The sequence below is a fragment of the Balaenoptera physalus genome (genome assembly GCF_965194825.1).
Source record: "Balaenoptera physalus genome assembly, chromosome: 4".
NCBI lineage: Eukaryota > Metazoa > Chordata > Mammalia > Artiodactyla > Balaenopteridae > Balaenoptera > Balaenoptera physalus.
In genome coordinates, this window is record NC_138891.1 from 132,310,960 (window position 1) to 132,333,552 (window position 22,593).

The 22,593-nt window shown below is 37.7% G+C and overlaps 1 protein-coding gene across 1 annotated transcript in view; it reads right to left on the reverse strand.

Annotated features, from left to right (window-relative positions):
- KRTAP11-1 (keratin associated protein 11-1) overlaps positions 1–22,593 on the reverse strand; it is a 33,514-nt gene continuing 10,921 nt past the window's right edge. Inside the window, exon 1 of the mRNA XM_082460645.1 lies at positions 1–22,593. This exon is cut by the window's right edge and continues 10,921 nt beyond it. Coding sequence (XP_082316771.1) covers positions 1,869–2,360 — 492 coding nt within the window. The 5' untranslated portion in view covers positions 2,361–22,593 and the 3' untranslated portion in view covers positions 1–1,868.

Consider the following 22,593-nt stretch of genomic DNA (forward strand, 5'->3'; position numbering starts at 1 on the left):
CATGAATCTTAAAGATGATTAGCTGTCTAAAGAAAAAGGAAAAATAAGGCATCTCTGTTCTAGTAATTTTTATTGAAAACTGGGAAGCTGAAGAAAAAAACATGAACAAAAGAATTATTAATAATGTGTAAGCCTCTGAAAAACTCCATATTTTCCAAATCATATGTGAAGTGACTGAAATAAACAATGTGAGAGTTCAGTAAATGACAGCTTTGAATGGGCCATCTAGTGTTCTCATAGTGATCTCCATTATAGAGTAAACCAGAGCATTTCTGAAAGCCAGGGTGTTATTTTTAAAAAGAAGAGTCATGAAACCAATGTATAGTAAAAACTATGACTTACTTTAATGAGATAGTACAGTGAGTCATACATACTAACATTTCTTTGATTAGAGAGAACATGTCTTCTAAGAGTAGAGTCAGTGATAGGAAGAAAGGAAAATTTTCCCTCCAGAAATTGTCCATACGTTTTGCCTCTCTGAAAAACTGTTAGTGAAATAAGAAAACCATTTTGTGCTGACAAAAGAAGTGGATGGTCAGATTCTCCATAAGGCACTAAGCACCTCTGTTATGAGAAAAGGCACCCATTGCTCCTGGCAGGCACACCGCATGTGCCTCCATTTTCTGTAAAAAAAAAAAAAAAAAAAAAATTTCTCTACTGTTTGTCCTTGAGCAACTCTGAAAAAGAAATATAGAGATGTGTTTCTGGACGTAACAGAGAATGAGGACAAAAGGAAACCAACTGGCGGTCAGTTCTCACTTCCTAAAAAAGGCAGAAGGAGTTAGTGTGTTGACCACCAGTGCAGATGGCTTGATTTATCTGCATGTGGGCTCCAATGGAAAGCAAGCACAAAATAAGGCTCTAAGTATTAAAATAAACCAACATGTGTTTGAAAATTTGTTTTTAAATCTTCCCTGCCCAGATTAACTAAGACACAGAACTTTAGGTTACTCCGAACATGTTTGGGGGTCTACCAATACACAGCAGCAAGTGAGGGAACTAGAAAGCTACAGCCACCTTTTTCATGCCATAAATCTCAGGACCTAGAAACTGATGTCTTCATCCTTCCTCCTTCTCCCTGCCTCCCATCTAATCATGGAGGGATCCTTTGCAAAGTTTTCAACTGTGGTCCTCTGATGAAGTAAGACTCTGAACCTCTAACTGACACCATTGTCCCCTTTGCTGTACAATTCCCCAAACTACTTGGTTTCTCAGGTAAGATTTCTTTGTCCTGCATGGAAATTATTCTGCAAGCCCATAAAAAATTGGGGGAAATATAGAGGACCAGTCACTCTACTTGAGTACATGTCCAAAGACTCTCTAACTGAGTAAAATATAAGATAATCCCTTGCTTGCCATTAAACACAGTGACTGAACCCATACTCCATTCTCAGAAAAGAAAATCAGACCCTAATCAGCAAAGGATGATTCACAGACAGCAAAAATTCTTGCAAATAAAGAACTCTACTGAGACGTATATTTGTAATGCCAAGTAATTAAGGTTTATTAAGAAATACAGAGCGAAACAAGTTCCCTTTTTCCGAGGCACAAAAACAAGCCAGAAGACAAAGCAGCTAGGTCAAAACATGCCAAAACCATTAGAGACTGGGGCATGGGTGGTCAATTTCTGGAAACATCCAGAGGTATATGTGCCACCAGTGATCAAACACTTAAAACAAGATTGGTGCTGGCCAGAAAAACGTTAGATTGCCAACGTCAGCTTATTCAAGCCTGGCAGCCAGCAGTCAGGCAGTTAGAACAGGGGTCAGCAATGAAGAGTTATTCAGGAACAGGCAGCTTGTTGGAAGATCCTGGAAACACAGCTGGCAGGTCATGGAGTCTTGATTCGCTCACAGGCCCCTGCACACTCAGCAAATTCTTCGCCAGCTGGACACGCAGGACTGCTTGTACATCCTGGAGACCCCGCAGGATGGTTGGCAGGTGGTGGAGACTCCTCCCACCGGCTGGCAGACAGTGGAGACACTTTTCACTGGTTGGCACACAGTAGAGATGCCGCCCAGGGGCTGACAGCCACTGGAGACAAAGGTGAGTGGCCGGCTGCAGGGAGTTGAGCAGGGATTGGAGACACAAGTGGTTTGCCGAGGGCAGGTCACCCGGACAGGGCTGGAGACATAAGGAGTCGGCTGGTAGCAGGTTGGCTGGCAAGCAATGGGCTCGCAGCAGGTCTTCTGACAGTGGTCCAGGAGCCAGGAGCCAGTTTGGACGGAGCTGGGCAAATAGATGCCACTCAGGCAGTCGGCATCCGGGGTAGAAACTGTGGCAACTGGGGCCACTGGCACAGTGTATTTTCCTCCAATCATCCTGGAAGAGAGTTTCCTTGTGGAGCAGTTGTAGGACATGGTGCCAGACGGAGAGATGTGAGTAACTTGCTGAAGCTGGCTCCTGAACTGTGAATGCCACTTCAGGCTCCGAGCTTTTATATATCCTTGCTGGTGAGTGGGGCTCCCACCCTGGTCTTCCTGGCTTCCTTGGCTCACACTGGCTTGCGTTAGAACATCTTGTGACTCTCCAGGTTAATTGTCTCTTGAGAAGCCTTCATCCTCATAAAGAAAGTTTAGTAGTTTGGTAACTAAATCATAGGCTTCTGGACTGTACTTAGTCCCAGGATTAAGAAGGTTGGTTGACAGTTTCAGAGCTATTGGTCATCCCAGCCCACACTTCATCCCTCATTCATTTTGCTTGGATACAATGAGTGTCCATCCGACAGTAACATCAAACATGCCACCATTCCACCATGACACTCTCTCCCTTCTGACTGGGACTAATTACACACCCACACCAAGCTTGGGTTGTTGTTGATACTTAATGTTTTAGGCATAACTTAATCAGTCACCCTCCCATAGCTAACGGAGCCTCTAATGAACAAGGAACATTCCTGAATATGCTTCAAGATGACAGTGACAACACCTATCAGGAAAAAGGACACAAAGACATATCCAGAGTACAAACTGGCTTGGAAAATCAATTAGGTGATCAGAGCAAGATGCCCCTGGGAACGTTAGAGGGCAGTGGGACTCACCCTTTATGTCCAAGCAGCAAAGCAAATCGGAAGCTAATTATGTGGGACTGCATTTGTAGCCAAGTTTCTTTCTAAATAAATTGGATGAGCTTTATTCCTAAAATGTTTAATCTTGTAACAATGGATAAGAGTGACTCATAAGACTCATCAATATGCCAGTGGAACAGGCTTAGTTAATTTTTTAAATTATTATAACGTTAATTTGAAAGGGTAGAGTGTCTTTCTCCCAAGATGCTCAATATATTCAAAAGATGTTTATTTTCACACAAAAACTTATAGATAGGATGCACTTTTATTATGCACAAACCAAAGGCTCTTTAAGGTCACTGTCTCCATCAAGGATAAGGGGAGGAGAAAGTGGGAGAAAGCAGGCCTTTAATCAATATTTGGTGATGAATAGATGTGTGAACAGTGTACTATAACATTTATTCTTTTTATTCTTGGGGAAACCATAGAAGGATATCATTCTCCTTTATTTCATTTTGCTACAATAGAGTCAATCCTCAACACCAAAATGATTGATCCTTTTGATCCATCTGTACACAACCCTTTCAACTCTGGCAAAATAAGTCACTTCAACACAGCTTCAGTGGTTGGTGATATTTCTACATCAAAACAGCTGTAAGATCTGACTCATTGTGTAAACTGGCTTATGTGGGGTAGGAAAGAGGGACAACAATGGATTTATGTATATTCGAAGGCTACAGTAGACTGCATTTTACACATGCACAAAGCAAACAGCTTTATGTTAGAACTCATCAGAAGTCCTTTTGCCAAATGCTTCATTCTCTATTCATCCCACTGAAGCCATGTTGGGAGCTCCCCACGGCTCTAATTTGGAGGCTAATAACACACCTCAACGAGACGATGCTGTGCTGTGGGCGGTATTATAATTCCCAGAGATCAGACCATCACTCCCTCAGTGACTCGCAGCGTGTTCTCAGGTATGGGGAGAAATTAACGAGATGACTACTTTCCACAGGGTTGGGACTATGCTCTTCCCACCACGGGGAACATCCCAGTTGGTGTTTGAAGGTCCCAGTCCCTGGTCACAAGGGCTGGCTTGCTTGTTTGAAAATGGATGCGTAGTTTACAGGCTTCTACCAGCCATGGATTCATAGGCTGATGTGGAAAAGTACTTCATCATGTAAATTAATCAAGCAACCAAGTGAAAACATGAAGTTAGTGGTAAAGTGACACAGGAGAAGTTTTCAGTACCTATTGCCACATTTCTGGAATAGAAGAGATTTGTTGAAATCATTACTCTGTCTTGATTCTTCTTTTCCACTGCATGAAAATTACAAATAAAAAAAATTCTAGAAAATATCTTCCATCAGCTTCAGAAGGAAGGAAATGAACATTTTTTGAGCCTCTTCCAGGCATTAAGTTAGAGGTTTCACATACACCATCACAACTGAATGCTTCCAGCAACCCTATGGACTAGGTATCATGTCACACAAAGAAGCTGAAGTTCAAGGAGGTTGAATGGCTAGTCAAAGTCACACAGCTTATATTTGCCTAAGTTGAGATGCAAATAAAATAGAGCCATGAGCTGTCAACCTACGCTGGGAATATTTAAACATGGTGAGATGTCTTCATTAAAGTTCAAGCAAAAATTTATTTTAAAAAATCAATCAATCAATGTTCCATTGATGACACTACAAAGACTGTAGTCTTTATTTCTACTCCAGTTTCATTAATTGACAACAACAATAATAGATAAAATTTTAAATAGTAAGTTACAAGCACTGCTATCTTTAAACTTCATGTGTTTTTTCATTCTATATACTTTTGACAATTTTACTTCATTAGAATAAAATGCAAGGTCACTACAAACAAAACAGGAAGAGACAAAAAGCCTTTAATAGCTAGGAACTATGATTTGAAATTAAAATTATTTAAAATGGCAACACGTACAACTAATTATTAGAGAACAGCAGAGGAGTGAATTGATTTTTCAGATGTAGGTGGCAAGACCCTTCTGAAAAACAGGATTCACAGACTTTGAAATCACTTTAAGATGATATTTTAGAGTTTTCTTCCAGTCACAAAGGAAGCAAAACCAATAGATTCTTTAAGTAATTAAATCTAGGGCTCTCCTCAACGGATTGCTTTCTATTTAGCAGCTGGCAGGCTCTCTGGAAAACAGAAGAGGCTCATGTCTTACACTATCCTATGTAGAGTTAGGAAAGCTACTTTACACTCTCGTACATTCAATATTTAAATGCAAGCATCTAGACTCTTCATCTGGATGGACTGTAAGATGCAAAGGTGAAGAAACATGCACTGACAGCCACGTGAAGCTTGAAGAAACTCTACACAAATCTAAGTCTACAATGTTGTTAAATGAAGTCAATAAATCATCCTTTCATTGGAATGTGAGGAAAAAATTATGCGGACGGCAGCTATCATGACGTAGTTATAGGCAATATGAAACTTCAACTCAGCGAAAAGGTTTGTGAAGATTATTCTTGTGTCTGCAGGGCATGAAGTGAGAGTAGGGTGTGATGAGAGCAGATGAGAGATTAAAGAGCTACTACCCATTATCTTCATCCCTGATGGGTAATTTTCTCTCGTTTGTTTAGAAAAATCTAAGCCTTATACAATAATTATCACAGACTGGAAATGAGCAATTCTTTCACTCAAAACTGAATCACAGCAATCACTTACAAGGCCAAGTGTTTGAGAGTAAAAAGAGTTAAGCATATGTGGGAGGCTGAAGGTTTGATATGCTGGAAGGATACTTTTCATCACAAAGTTGGGGTAATAATGTTGACCAATGCCAGTTCAAAAAAATCACTTTGTCTCATCAAATGGAGGAATAGTGAACTTGCTGAAAAATTAAAAGCCATAAAATGAGATTTTGTCATTCTGCACTTTTTCAGGATGCTCACATTCTCAAATTGAAGCTATTCATTGTCTCTTAAGAAATATAAAAAGAGAATTCAAAAATTTAAGTACAGAACATAAAGACTGCTTTAAAAATTAACTACATCTTGGCTGAATTGTTCTGCCATTTTTTTCCCAACTTCACACAGACCTCTGGGTTGAATCTCCAGAATCCTATTAACCAAGACATTATAAACCCCCAAAGGCTGAGTGATTTGCACCAAAACTGAAGTGAAATTCATTTTCCAAACTCTTTTCAAAAAACATCAATCATAAGATGGCTTGAATCTTTGGGGCTGGAGGGAAATGTAAGGCAGAAAGCAGGTAAGTGAAAGAAGCAAACAAAGACCAGCAAAATAGTTGCTGCTTTTAGAACTTGAAAATAGCAATCACCAGCTACATGACTTGTAGACAAATAAACCCTCAGAGGATAATATCAAGGTTGAAAAATCCTAAATTGAACCACCATTCTCTTTTTCTTGATGCCAGTTTTCAAATTCATGTATTTTTTCATGGGTGCCTTTATTGGGAATCAGAATCAGGGTGCTATCAATAAAAATGGGTAGAATCCCAAGTTTTGAGACCACAGCAAACTCTCTTGCAGGACATCCCATTGTAGTTGGCATGTGCTCCATGTCCAGTCTTTCAAGTAATAAGGGGTGAACCCATTTGTGACCAGACCTGAGTAATGTTTATGCGTAGGGCCTGAGAGAGAAGTCCCCAGGTCACACAGGTGTATTATCCTTCCCTGATACAGAAATATTCAGGGCCTACTTAGTACCCAGAAGGGTAAGGACGCTAGGAGCTACGTAAGAGACAAGAGAAGTATAAGTCTTGTCTTAGCATCACCTAGCTGACCTGTGCTTATGCCCTTTCAGTCCAATCCTTCTTGGTCTGACCTGTGCTTATACCCTTTCAGCCCAACCCTTCTTTGGTCTGATCGGCCTATCCAGGAGATTAGGAGTATAGCATTAGGCCAGTACTACCTCAGGTTAGTAATTGGACTATCAGAACCGGATCTTAAAGTCCTCTAGTCTATTTCTCTCATCTGACTGATGAGAAACTAAGTCTCAGAGAGGAAGCATCATTGCCAAGTGTATCAGACATGCTTGTGCACTAGTTCTAAATTGTTTCATCCCATCTCTTACTGCATCCTCTTTGCACAGACTTAAGCCAACTTCGTGGTGGTGCACCCAGACACTTCTTCCTTCATTTTAGGGCCACTCACCTACTTCTTGCTTCTGGTCCTAGGTCTTCTCTGACGCCGCTACAAGGGAAGTCCATGCTAAATGACTGCACTTCTGTATGCACTGCCCAGAAATGGGGTCTTGCTTGAGCAACGGGAAATGCAAACCAATGGGTAAATGTTCCCACCTTTCATCCTCCAGGTAGACGGTTCTGAAACTATTTCAGAAAGTCCCTCAAAATCATGCGCGAGTTGCTTGTGATGGTGGTGACTCAATAACAATTTCTGTGGTGGCCTTCCCCCCTCCTCTGTTTCACTCCCCCTTTGCTGCATTCCCCAAAATAAGATTCCCAAACTAACTGCCTCAAGCTCTGCCGTTAGAGAACTCAGACTGAGACACCAGATTCCAAACACTTTCTATTTGAGTTAAGAAAAGTAACTGGTGAAGGAATTCCGTGGCGGTCCGGTGGTTAGGACTCCACGCTTTCACTGCCGACCCGCGAACTAAGATTCCACAAGCTGAGTGGTGCAAATAAAAAATAATAATAATAACAACTGGTCCTTCTAATCCTTAGTTCAGAGCCCCTCAGGGTACATCCATATCTCTGTCCATGCAAGCCTAAGGAATATCTTGTACACAAACTGAGCATCAAACAAGTAACATTTGCATTTTTAGAGCAATTTCTGAAATGACCAAATGAGAAATTGCAAAAGTGCTTAAACACAGCTAGAATATAAGCAGATTTTTAATTTCTCCCAAGTAATGTCAATCACACTGTGTCGTTTCCTTAAATAGGTTAGTCCCTAAGAGTTGACACCCCAAACATTAAAAGGTTGAAAGATCTCATTGTCAGCTTGATGTCACAGTTGTTTTCCAAAATAAAGGATTTTTTTTTTCCAAAGTGAGATATACACTAACTATGCAATGGGAGATAATTTTAGTTACTAAGTAAACACTTTTTAGTCTTAATAGTTATATATTTATTTTTAAGTGTATTAATAAAGTATGGCTAGGTTATACAAGCCATAAATTCATGGATATCATTACATAGGATGGGGCTCAAGTTATTTTTGTTTAAAAGGTGAATTAATATAAATAAAAATGTTAGTTGAATACTAATGAACTTAATATGAAACTATGGCAAAAATTGTCAGGATAGAAATCATGGCAATGGTTTAAATGGCTTAATGGTTTAATAAGATAGTTTAATAGAGATCTAAATAGTAAACATTTTAAATGATTTAATAAATATTTTTAAAAGTTTAACTCATTTTAATTCTGAGAATGTTACCACTTAAAAACACCCCACTCACACATACATATATAATCCAAAAGCCCTTCTTCTGCTTATCAATTACTGTGCAACAAATTACCCCAAAACTTAGTGGACAAAACAACCATTTATTATGCCCATGGATCCTGTGGCTCAGGAATTTGGACAAAGCACAGCAAGGCTGGTTTGTCTCTGTTTCAGGCGTCATAGAGGGATGGGGGGGAGCTGGGGGCTGTAGTTATCTGAAGTATCATTTGTTCATGTGTCTGTCAGTCGATGATTGCCATCAGCTGGGATACCTATTCATGGCCTCCTCATGTGGCCAGGAGTTCTCCAACAAAGAGGCTGGTTCCAAGAGTGAGAATCCGCAAAGCAAGAGCTAGGCAGAAGCTTTCTCATTTTTTCTGACCGAGGCTCCAAAGTCATGCAACATCACTTTGACCACATTCTGTCTCAGAGCATCACAAAGGCCCACGTCTGAGAGAAGGTGAAGTAGACGTCACTTCTTGGTGGGGGAGTGGCAAAATTCTAGATGAAGGTGTGGGACTGAAAATATCATTTTGGCCATGAAACTAAAATTACCTTATTCCCTGAATTGCCAGGATGCCAGAACTGAACCGGAAATCCCTGACATGGACTTAGGGTACCCTCAGAGAAAAATCTGAATTTCACATTCTATATTATGTTCAAGGTATGTTCAAAGTAGACAGACAGTTCATTATCTCCTGTGAGTTCCCTGTGAAGGTGACTCTTACAAGAATTGGTACCAATGCGATGACCTCAACAGCTCCCTCTAACTCTCCAATTTGACAAGTTCTTGACTCAGAGTACCAGCCACTTACCTGCAGGCCTATGCACAGAGACAATGCATCTGGCTAAAGACAATTCTCCATACTTTCAAGTAGCTTCAGCCATTCAATAGTAATCTTTTCCTCTGGTTGTATTTCTCATTAAACACTATGAAACTCCAGACTCTATGGAAAATAAGTGTGTTCTATAACAGATGAAATAGTAAGACGTATGGAAGCCTCAGGTATCACTGGAAACCATGAGAACTCTACCAGTCTCAACCAGCCCTTTGAAGACTATGCAATCTTATATTTTAGATGGAATTGTTTTGTGATTTGTTGTGGTTTGGAAATCATGAAGGTGCACTTAAAATTGGAAGAATATTCAATACCAGTAGTAGGGCTAAGAGTGAATTGTTCCCAACTGCTAGACTGCCTTCCATTTTCTGCTTCAGCTTTAGAGTCTAACAGTCGGCTTCCTCGGGATGTCTCTTTATTTAGGGTGAGGGTAAAACTGAACACAAACATTGTTTGTGTTTTAAGACGATGTGTCTCTCCCTGCGTGCAACTTAGCCACAGGTCAGGAAGGTCACAGTTCAAGGTAAAGGGCCAGTCTTCTTACAGGAATCCTAGAACAATGCTCTGTCCTTGCTTTTCTGACCATGGTTATCTTTGATATTGAACTATGAGGTGACCCGAAAGACAGAAATTGCTTTTGCTAAGTAACAAAAGAACTAAAGGTTGACCAAATGATCCTACAGGAGAAAAATCAACTGGGCCTGATACTCAATTTCATCTTTCATTTCCTCCCTTAGCTTTAGTATCTTTTTCCCCTCTTGATACCAATACAGCCACCAATTTCTCTTTATTGGCCCAGAAATCTCCTGTAAGCTCCACAGTAAAAAATGACTTTTGGTTCTGAAGCTTTCAGATTTAGATATTATTCTAGGAGAGGTACAAAAATAGCTAAGGTGTTGCAAGAAAAAAAAAAGAAATAGAAAATGGGCATAAAAGAAAAAACTAAAAAATAACTAGGAAGAGTTAAAAGGAATGATTAATATGCAATTTGAGAGATGAAATTATGTTATATGTAATTTAAGTATAACAGTAGTCCCAACTTAGTGCCATCCAGATTCTGGGGCTATAAATCAGAAGATGGGCATGGTAATAGAAATCAATAAGAATCAATCTAAAATGAAAGAGATAAAAAGAATGAAATGTGTGCCCGGCTTCAGAAATAATCAACTTTTGAAAAGATGGTTTCTAAATGGATTTTTTTCAGACTAAATTGTCTTCTACATCTCAATACCCAGGCAAATAATTATCATTAGAGAACCTGCAGTCCAACTAATGCAAACATGTCAAGGGTAATGTAATCTTTGCAGAAGAGTAGAGGCCTGCAGGGCATCCGATCAGCCAAGCAGATGTTCTCATTGTCCATTGGGCAAATGCATCTTTTTCAGACATAATGAACGTGTCATTCAGATCATCCAACCCTCGAACTAGACTCTTCAAGTAGAATTCTGATATTAATTTGGTTTCCCAACTGGCCTCGCCTACTAGAAATACAGTGCACTAAATATCCAGCACAAATAAACTAATCTGATTTCAATGTGAATTAAATTTTCACTTTCATTTATACATCAGTCTCTTTCAAGTTTGGCTGACTTGACTCAGTCCTCCAGAGTCTGCTAACTGCAGGTAAACTAACAAAACCAAAAGGCTCAGCAGGCAAAGCTGAGACCCTGGTCCTCTGGCAACTCTAATCAAAGTGCAGCCTCCAGGCCCAACCTGGATAGCTGTTCTGCCCCCCTCAATGACTAAATCGTTTCACCAGCAGCAAATAGACGTACACATTTCAATTACAGGTCATTTCTAACATTGTCTAATGAAGTCCTGCCTCCTCAGTTACTTTTAGCAAATAGAATTCTCTCTTAAGTGGAATGTTTTAAGTGTAGCAGAGGTTGGACTAACTAAATGACCTCTATGCAAAGTGGCTCCCAGTTTTCTAATTGTTCACTGTTACATACCTAAATATTACACTAAATCAATTGAAATTATTTTTTGCTTCTCCCATTGTATTTTCTACTGTTGCATATTTTAAATATCTTCCTCTTTAGTTATTGACATCACCTATTAGGGGCCACCAAAAATTACCCTAGTAGTTGTCCCACAGCCTCCCATTTATATACACACATAAACGCTAAATTCAAAAACCAATAGACCCAAAAAGTTTTATGCCACGGTGAGCTGCCAGGAAAAAATACAGTGCAATTTCAGATTCATTTAAGCTAAGACATACTTTAAATAATTCATTAGAACAATGATTGCTCATCGCAAAACAGTTCTTCAAATGGATCTCCATTTATCTTGCTCATTTATTAATAATTCCTCACCCTTCTTAAGGCATCACATTCAAGGTGCATGTCAAAAGTTCTACCAGTTTTTTCTCCCGACTTTCCCACTGACTCATTGCCTGACCAGAGGCTACTCATTGAAACTCCCTGCTCCTGTTTCATGATCATCTGTAAAACAGTGTTAATGGGATCTGCCTCCCCAGGGAGCTGCAAGAACTAAGTTATGGTTTGCAAAACGCTTTGTGATTCATACATAAAAGGCTCTACAAGAAAGCAAACTGTCATTGAGTGTTACAGTTTTCATCCCAATTATCTTAAAGTAAGGAGAGATGACTATCCTAGCTTCCAAAAGTAGCAGTTCCAGAGAATTTTCAAAACGGAGGTGGGCAATTGCTGACTCAAGTGTTTTTTTCTAGGAATTGGAAATGTCATTCACAGATAAGTGCAAGGAGGAGCAAAAAAAAAGAGAGACGTAAAGGAAATTCTTGGCTCTGGGATTTAGTAATAAGGGAGTTTGCCACTTTCAAATTACCTGCTGGAATCCGGCTTAAGAGAATTATAGATAAAAAATCTTCCTAGGCTTCAGCCACCTACTCAGATTTGATATTGAGTTTATACTTCCTAAAGTTGGAGCAATGATTTTCATGTCTTAGGGGTCAATAAATTAAGAGTTAATCCTATTAGGTTTGTTCTTATACCAGAGAATATTAAAACTGAAAAACTAAATTCCAAATTGTACAAAGTGATGGTGAGGTATCTATGCTGTACTTTAAATTTCCTGCAAACATCTTAGGAGGAGACTCTGGGGAAAGACATTATTCATAGCTTGTAAAGTTACAATGTTTGACCAACTAATAATTCCATTTAGCTGCATTGTACTTATTTTCACCTTTAAATTATAACCACACTGGGAAGGAGTAAATTTTTTCCTGTTATCATTCGGTGGATTTCCATATTAAAAAGCCTCCCGGGCACTCTTGGCCTGAAAATATCATAATAATAATTCAAATGATTAACATTCACCCTCTTCCAGTTAAGAGAGTGCCGTAACTGCACTGATCCAGTGGTGAATGTCAAGGTCTTAGCTATTAACAGACATACTGGGAATAGAAGTTAGCAACAAGTAAAGAGTGAAAAAAGAATTTTTTTTAACAACCACGGAAATGATTTTTAAAAAAAACTTTCAAATCAAGGAAGGGTAGGCCAGTAGACTCAAGAAGACCAAGGAGCTTCTCCTGGAAAAATGCTAAAAATTCCAGTTTCTCAAAAGTCTTTCCGGATTTCCATTATAGAAAACCCAATTATCCAGGTAATTTGCATAATTTAGATTCAGCAAACAAAAAACATGTATTATCTCAGTTTTCTGTGAAGATTACTATGAAAACTAGGGTCAACTAGCTGTGCGACCTTGAGCATTAACCTCCTGAAGTCTCTTTCCTTGCCTGTAAATGGAAATGATAATGGGACATACCATATAGAGTCTGGTGAGGCAACATTTTGATGCTCACTAAATAATTGTTTTCTATTCCCCTTTCTCTTTTATTTAAGTCAAGGCTTTGTAGGGGTCTGGTTTTTCCAAAATAAAAATTTCAATTTACTTAAAATCATAGTAAATTCTTAACCACATATAACTTTTTACCTATATGTATATAGCATGCAATTAATGAAATATAGAGCCCATATGACTTGGTATATGTAACATTTATAGTTCCATATTTTAGATCAGAAATAAGACTCAAGATTCTAACACAAATCCTCAAATTCCATACTGGCTATAATTAAAGTGCATTATATCTATTGATAATCTTCATAGCTATGGCCAAGAACAGCTCACTGGTTCATCACTAGTCACCACGGTGACGGGGGTAAAGATAGTCCTTCTAAACTTTAGAACCTAAAGTTCTGAAGGAGGATTCCTTAAGTGGTAAAAAATAATCCTTGGGGATTTTCAAACTTGTCCACAGTCATTCTAACAACAATGGAGAATAAACAAATGTCCCTAGGAAATATTGGTAGAGACCATTAGGGAATAATCTAAAGTAGCCTACAGCCAACACAAACTTTTTGTTAAAGACTCATGTTTGGTCTTACTACAGTGGCAGAACCATTATTATCCTAACAGCCAGCAGCCAGTTCTTCATAAAAAACTGTCCTGTTTGGGAAACTGCTTTGATAGGCTCTTGGGGATAGAAGTTGAGACTTTCAGAGCACACTTGTCACCAGAAGCCAAGGCAACAGACTGCTAAACTTCTCTGCCACCTACACTAGAGGAATTGCTGGGGAGGGGAAGAGAAAAAGGAGAGGAAAACCAAGGAGAACCCGGGTGGGAGAGAAACAAATGAGCCAATCCAGTATGGCAAGGCTGAGGCATCTCACTGAACAAGACAACAAAAATTCCTCCAAAGAACGTGAAGGAAATTTCAGGAAGTATCTCCTTTCCAATTTGAAATTGTCCAAACTGTTGCTTTATAAAGACCTCTACTCACTTCCTCCCCCTGATATCCATCAATGCTTAATACCGTGTGTGGTGGCAGGGTGGAGGGGTGTGTGTGTGTGTGTGTGTGTGTGTGTGTGTGTGTGTGTGTGTGTGTGTTGGAAAGGGCCTGACTTTTACATTTGGTCAGCTCAAGGCTGACAAAATTAGCACACATTGAATAATTCCCCAAACAATTCCTGGGGACCCAGAGTCAGCGGTGGCATGAGAATATAAGCTCTAGGAATACATCAAGATCTTCTAAATATCTTTGGACTTCCACAAGGTCAAAATGAAGTGATCATAGCTTGACAGTAAGCAGTTGTTTGAATTTCTAATGCTTTGATTACTGAAGAAGCTGAGTTTGTTTGTTTGTTTGTTTATTGGTAATGTTCATTAACTTTTTGGTGAATTGTCTGCTTGCATCTCTGCCCAATTTTATATCAAGGCGTTCATTTTTTTAATTTATATCAGCCCTTTATGTATTAAGCATACAAGCACTTAGAGCTTTGCAATTTTTTTCCCTCTTTGGCTCTTATATTTCATTTAGATCATTGCATTGTTGATAAACATTTATGAACTATTTTTTATAGTTTCTTCCTTTGTTATTATGTTTAAACAGACCTTTCACACTCCAAAAGGTTTATCCATATTTTCTACTAGTTTTGTAATAAATTTATTTTAAACATGTAATTCTATAATTTTTCTGGAATGTAACTTCCTATAAATTTCTTTAGAATGTTGAGATTATATTTATAAATGAGATTAGTTTTTTGGCTTTCTATTTTGTACTTTCATAATCAAATTTTTTTGTACTTTCATAATCAGATTTTGGTAAAACTAGTTTGTAAAATAGTGTCAGCTCTTTGTGTGCCATAACACAATTCATAGACCACAACACGGACCTGTGTTGTTACATGTCCTTAACAAAGTGAGAGAGTTTATTAGCTTAGTATTCTGAGCCCAAAGCATTTTCAGAAAGTAATTTTTGACAAACATTTTCAATATTTAGCTCAATTATTTGTTCATATGTTCAGTTTTTTTTCTTCTTGAATAACTTTTTATAATTTATACTCCCTCCTATTCATTTTTTGAGATTTTAAAATTATTTTGGATAGAGTTATAAATAATATTTGCTTATAATTTTTATTTTCTCAATATCTGCCATTCCCTTTTTTACCTAGGCATCAAGTATTTTATTTTTGTGTTTTCTAACTTCATTAATTTTTGCTATCTACATAATTTCTCCATTCTCCTTTAAAGTTATATTTTGTTATTCTTTACCTAATTTTTACCTATATACTATTTTTTATTTTTATCCTTTGTTATAGAAAAAATAGCTCAATATATACGGAATAAATCATCTAGTTTATTATATAATTCAGATCAGTTTTTAACATTTATTTATTTCCTACTTCAGCTGTGAAATACTGAGAAAGGCATATTAAAGTCTTCCATTTCTACTGTATTTATAAATTGTTTTTGAATTTCTAACAATTTGTGTTTTTATATAATTTGGTGTTTTTTTCAGTTTGGAGCATAAGATTTATTACACTTTTAAAAAATATTATGGACCTTCTTTGTCCTATTTAACGATTTCACAGTGTCAAAAGTTCAGAAATAACAGAAGTAAAACCAGTGCATCACCAAAGTAGTAATTAGTAAAATTTTATTGTGCACACACCAAATAATTTGCAAACCAGGAGCACTCAAACCAAAACATAAAGTGAGGCCCAGGTGTATATTGTTATAAAACACCTTCTATAGTAAGCTTATATTCTTCACAGTGATTGGTTATAATATTAGAATTTTCTTAAATGATAGGAATTTGGCTAATGGTTACCTCATATCAACCTTGGAAAACAGTTCAAGTGTCACTTACGATTTCCAGAAGCATAAGCAAGAAGTGACCCAGGTCAAGTCAGTCTTTCAAAGTAAGCTAAATTAGGCTTTATTTGTATGACCAAACTGGTCTGCTCAGGGAATTTTCAAGGCTGACCTCCACTTGTTTTTGATTTTAACAATGGTAAATCCTAATTGTTTAATGTTATAACTGTAACTCCAGTTGTTTCGTTTTTTGATTATGGAGATTTTCCTACCCTTTTATTCTTAACCTTTCGGAATTGTTTCATATTATGAGTATCCATGATAAGAGGCTCTCCCTCAGACATTGTTTTGACCCAGTCTAGTATTTACCTTTTAGTAAAAGATAATATATTTGCAGTTATTCCATATATTTGTATTTACTTTTATCATCCCATTTTAGAGCTCCTGTTTTACGCTTCCTTGCTGTTTTCTTTTTACTATTATTTTGAGGAGTAAATTATATTTTAATTTATTTTTTCAACCATACATTTTATTTTCAATTCTGTATGTCATCTCCTTTTAAAATATTTAGACATACCTCTCATAAAAGCCAAGAACTGCAAGTAACGCAAAAGTTCACCAACAGTGGAAGACATTAGTTAATTTCATGAATAGACAATGAAATCCTATAAAATAATAAAAGCAAACACACTAAGCTGTATCAACAACATGGATGACACAAATTGTTGAACCAAAAAAGCAAAACATAAAATAATTCATATATTACATTTATATAAAATTTAAAAGCAGGTAAAAGCAAACCATATTGTTATCCTAAAGCAACGGAAGTTGGGATGAGGGGAAGTTAGTGGGGAGGAATGGAATTATGATCAGAGATGAACAAAGAAAGTTTCTGGGGACCTTGGATAGGGCCCTTTCTTCACTTGAGTGGTAGTTACACTGGTGTGCACATTGTAATTACATGCCAAACCCTACACATCTGTTGTGTGCAGGATTCTGTATAGAATGTTATATCTCACAATGAAAAAAATAATCTCACACATAACTGTAATTTTTTTAGAAAATTATGTCAGAAAATACTTATCCATTTATACTCTTCCATGTAACTTTAAAACACTTCTATTTTTCCCTGTACCCCACCCTCACTTCCTACTTTCTATTTTTGTTAGTATGACCTTGTTTTTATATTTTTAAATTTTTATCACTTTTCAATAACTATTTATGACCTATTTAATTGATTTTACACTATAAACAGAATAATCATTTAAGTTCCATTCTATCAGATTTTTTTCAATATTTACCATTAGTCATTTTCTGCAAAAATAGTCCCATTCTAAATCTGGGTTTTCCTTCCTTTTTTATGTTTTTAAAAATCTCTAACGGCTTAAAGTGAGTATATTATTGGTGATATACCTTTTTTAGCCAATTTATATCTGAAAATGTACTTCAACTGCATTTTCCTGTAAATGAAAACTCAATATGTTAAAAAATTCTAAGGACAGATATCTTTTTCCTCAAAATTCTGGAAGTCTTGACCCATTTCTTCCTTTTCTTTCTTTCTTTATTTTTTATTGCTTCACAATACTGTGTTAGTTTCTGTTGTACAACAAAGTGAATCAGCCTTATGCATACATATATCCCCATATCCCCTCCCTCTTGAGCCTCCCTCCCACCCCTCTAGGTCGTCGCAAAGCACAAGGCTGATCTCCCTGTGCTATGCTGCTGCTTCCCACTAGCTATCTTACATTTGGTAGTGTATATATGTCACTGCTACTCTCACTTTGCCCCAGCTTTCCCTTCCCCCTCACTGTGTCCTCAAGTCCATTCTCTATGTCTACATCTTTATTCCTGCCCTGCTACTAGGTTCATCAGTACCTTTTTTTTTTTAGATTCCATATATATGCATTAGCATATGGTATTTGTTTTTCTCTTTCTGACTTACTTCACTCTGTATGACAGACTCTAGGTCCATCTACCTCATCACAAATAACTCAATTTCGTTTCTTTTTATGGCTGAGTAATATTCCATTATATATATGTGCCACATCTTTATGCATTCATCTGTCGATGGACATTTAGGCAAACAATCCAATTAAAAAATGGGCGGAAGACCTAAATAGACATTTCACCAAAGACATACAGATGGCCAAGAGGCACGTGAAAATATACTCAACATCACTAATTATTAGAGAAATGCAAATCAAAACTACAATGAGGTATCACTTCACACTGGTGAGAATGGCCATTATCAAAAAATCTAGAAACAATAAATGCTGGAAAGAGTGTGGTGAAAAGGGAACCCTCCTGCACTATTGGTGGGAATGTAAATTGATACAACCACTATGGAGACCCATTTCTTCTTGAATTCAATGTTTCAGAAGAAGACTCTGAGAATGAGATCATTCAAAACACCACAGTCCTTTTGTTACATCTCCAGAGTACATGGACCATATCTTCTTTCTCATCAATTTCACCCCTTTATCCTCTTCACCTGAATTTTGGAAAAGCATCTCAAATTTGTCTTCCACATTATGATTCCTTGCATCATAGAAAAAGCTTTTCCATTTTAATCCTTGTAATGCAAATTTTAGTCCTTCTCATGCAGATTTTAAATGGGTTATAACATTTTAGTTCCCTTTCTTCTTTTTCTACCACATCCAACTCATGTTGAGTTTCTATGTTCTCTGTCTCCTAACTAACTCCCTTTTTAACCTCTGTCTCTTATTTTATTATCTCGTGTTCTGCTTCATATTTTCTAGAGTTTTATTGAAAGCACAAAGAGCGTATTCTAAATTTGTTCTCTTTCCTATGGAAATTACTTGTTTTAGAAATAAAACTTCTGGGCTTCCCTGGTGGCGCAGTGGTTAAGAATCTGCCTGCCAATGCAGGGTACACGGGTTTGAGCTCTGGTCCAGGAAGATCCCACATGCTGCAGACAACTAAACCTGTGCGCCACAACTACTGAGCCTGTGCTCTAGAGCCCTTGAGCCACAACTACTGAAGCCCACACGCCTAGAGCCCGTGCTCTGCAACAAGAGAAGCCACCGCAATGAGAAGCCCACACTCCGAAATAAAGAGTAGCCCCCGCTCGCCGCAACTAGAGAAAATCCCACGCGCAGCAACAAAGACACAACGCAGCCAAAAATAAATAAATAAAATAAATAAATTTTTAAAAAGAAATGAAACTTCTTTGCCATCCTTTTCCTTTCAGGACTTAGAACGTTTGATTTGGTACCACACTGAGCTGTTCTGATGTGGTACATCCATATTTAATGAGGATGGCTTATGCTCTTTGGATCCCCCTCACTGACTTTTACATTTCTCTTAAAATGTTCTTTGTAGACTTTAAACAGCAAGGTTACTTTCTATAACTTACATGTGTAGCTGGCTGTTCCAGAGGCTGAGGAAATGGAGGAGGAACTCTTTCTGGTGGTCCACTCTACTAAAGATCAGCTTTGGGTCTTTTATTCTCTTTGGTTCACCCATAATGCCAAGTTCATAGAAGATCTGCTTCCCCAGGCTGCTGCTTACCACATCAAATAGAAAACTCAATGTGTCTGGAAGAAATCTCACCTGACAGGCAGTTTTCTTCTTTATGTGAATCTTGCGTGAACTCTAAAGTCTCCTAATACAGTGCTTTCATCTGCTACGGATCCACATCCCTGAACAGGCATCAAGTGGATGTCCTGGACTTTCTCCAAAATTCACCATAGGCTGCAGGGCTCACCCTCCAGACTAGCCACCAGAGGAGCATTTCTGAAAGTATCAGTCAGCCCTGTATCCGCCTTGCCTTGCTTCATTTTGGAAAAATCTGCATTAAATATAAAAGATATTATTCAATGTTCCCAACTTTTTAGTGGCCCCTTTCCATAATTTGCAATGGTGGTGTCTGCTTCCTGATATTTTTAAATTTTTTTTCAGTTATCACTAAGGCAATTTGAGATAGAAGTGGTGTGTTATACAAATTAACACAGCCATTATTATCTGAAGGTCATGATATAAATATTTTTAAATTTAGAATGAGCTAGAAATTCCAAAATTTTCCAAGTGGGTCAGCCTTGAGGAAAGAAAAGCAGTGAGAGAGAGATAAAGAGAACACCTTTAGGAATCTCAGTCTTGGTGAGTCTCCAATCTCATATTCGTCATTTGGGTGAACTATCTCATTCAGTCTGCTTTTAGCTCAATTTTCAGGTGAGTCACCTCAAAACTTCAAGCTGCAAAATGGCCCAGTTGCAGCAGGGAGCAATGACGCGTCCCAGAATCTTGTGAAATAACATGATTTGTGAGCAGAATCACCCAAACAATTTTTCTCAGGGTTATTTTTTGCTTTTCCTTTCTCCCTGATAACGTTAACTCAGATGAGTACATGGAGCTTTACAGTGCTAATCTAGAAAAATGAGAAAGGTAATATTATTATTAAATAAGAATCTACTTACAGAAATACATTTGCACTGGGTTCCATATTACACTGTAAAAACATCAGGATGGAATTATACATCATTCTTAAAGTCAGAAATCTCAAAATGTATGTAATCTGAGGCTCCGCATAATTCACTGAAGAAGATGAAATAATTATTTAGCAATTAGAAAGACATGATCTACACATTTCAAATGCTTCTTAGGGTGAGAAATATTCCCTGGTGGTTTTCTCTTCCCATTAAGTGAGGATGTATCTGACCAGTTGATGAAAAATAGAGCATGTAGAACACAAAGAAACAACAACCACTCTCAATTTCTACCTGCCCCTGGGCTGATGAGGGAACCTGTATTGGAGTAGAGGGACCTGCTGCCACCCAGCTATAGCTTTGGTGATGATTCCTTCATCACCTGACTTTACACTTGCTTTCCCCCAAAACTCAGGACTCAGCTGCAATTGAGAAGGGGCAAAACAAACTCCTCTGCCTTGTATTCCTGTACTTCCAAGTGATCAAGTTTCAAATGTGTTGAAGGTTCCTACTCACCAGCTCTGACCATCAAATAAGCAAAATGAATGAGTTTGGGAAGTGCTTCATTGCCAATTTAGCCAAAAATATAGACATTAACTTTATCACCTTGAGTTATCTACAGTAATGGTATGTAACAAACCACTCAAACCCAGTAATAATAAGCACTTATTTTGCTTAGGAGTTTGTGTTGTTGGTTCAGGTTGGGTTCAGCTGAGAAATTTTGGCCTCAGCTGGGTGTACTCTCAAGTTTGGGAGTAGATGGTTGTTGGCTGATCTAGGATGGCCTCAGCTGGGATGTCTGGAACAACTCGACTCTGCTCTATACATCTCATATTACAGCAGGCCAGCCAGGCATCTTCTCAGGGTGATCACAGAGGAGCAAGAGAACAAGCAAAAACATGCAAGCACTTAACCTCTGCTTGGGGGGGTCACATTTGTTAACATGCTGTTGTCCAAGGCAAATCACATGCTGAGCCCAGAGCATAAGGGTGGAATAGAACAAACACCCAACCCAGAGCAAAGCAAAGGGAGTGGGTACAGGGAGGGATGTGGAATGGAAAACAACCATTAATGCATTCACTCCACTGGACTCCTTTAATGCCAGTTTGTCTACTGTTTGAACCAAGGGAATCCTGAGTAGGCTGGTTACTTTATAACATGCCTAATCCTTCGTTTAGGGCCCCCAAATCTAGAACTACTCACTCAAATAAGAGTATCTAGGCAACTAACCTCAAAACAGTTGAAATTGAGTCACTGAATAATTATGATTATAAACAGATGAAATTTAATTACTAATATGTAAACAAAATTGGCTCATATCTCAGTAACACATGAAACTATGGTAAGTCCATCTTTGTTCTAATGTGCAATGCAATGCAATATTTTTCACAATGCAAGACGATACAAGATTATTCTCTAACAAAACAGCACATCCTGGAGAATGGTTAAAATCATGATTGTGCCTTAAGGCAGACATATACAATCTAGATGTAAGTAAAGAAATGAGATTCCCTAAAATTACAATATAAAATCAATCCTTAGAAGTGCAGTACAAAAATCATCAGTGTTCTAAATAATAGTGTGCAAAAATAAATTGGAAATCAAAGATATATTTCCTCAAATTAGTCATTAGAAATGTATCACCCATTCATTTAAGATAAGGGCATCAAGAATTCTCATTATTATATCTGCACTGAGTGCTTTTGAAGGAAATTCTAACCCTACCTTCAAGATGCTTGACGTTTGAAGCAGAACACTTAGCTCTAGGTGCTTTGTTGTTGCATAGATTTGTTTGAGATCAAACTTTGGAAAGTTGAATATGAATTAAATATTAAGTGAATTTTTGAGTTATAAGTTAGAGTGAATTTCCCACTTCCACCTGCTGAAATGGGAACCCCAAATTGCTTGAGATGGCTTCAGTGTTTTTTAAGTAGAAAATAATGGAATAAAACAAATTCTTAACATTAATGTTCTTGCAATAAATTCAGAAGCAACTTTTCTTGATCATTGGCATAATTCTTAATCTAATCATCTGATTTGGACGTTTGGTCAGATGAAATTCTGGCTGGTAGGACCACAACTCATAGAGATAGCTAAAATGAAAATTGATTAGATTTGTATATCTCTTAATATTTCTTTCCTCTATGATCCAAAAAGTAAAGTCATGATAATGATAGTCACTTCCAACCAAAAGGACTTTGAATAAAACAGTTCTTCTATTAAGGCAGCAGAATTATACCCCATTCCTGGCCTTAGCCTTTTCTGGCTAGTTATCTGTGCAGTTTCTCTTCTTTTTCTTAATCCACTTTTTTTT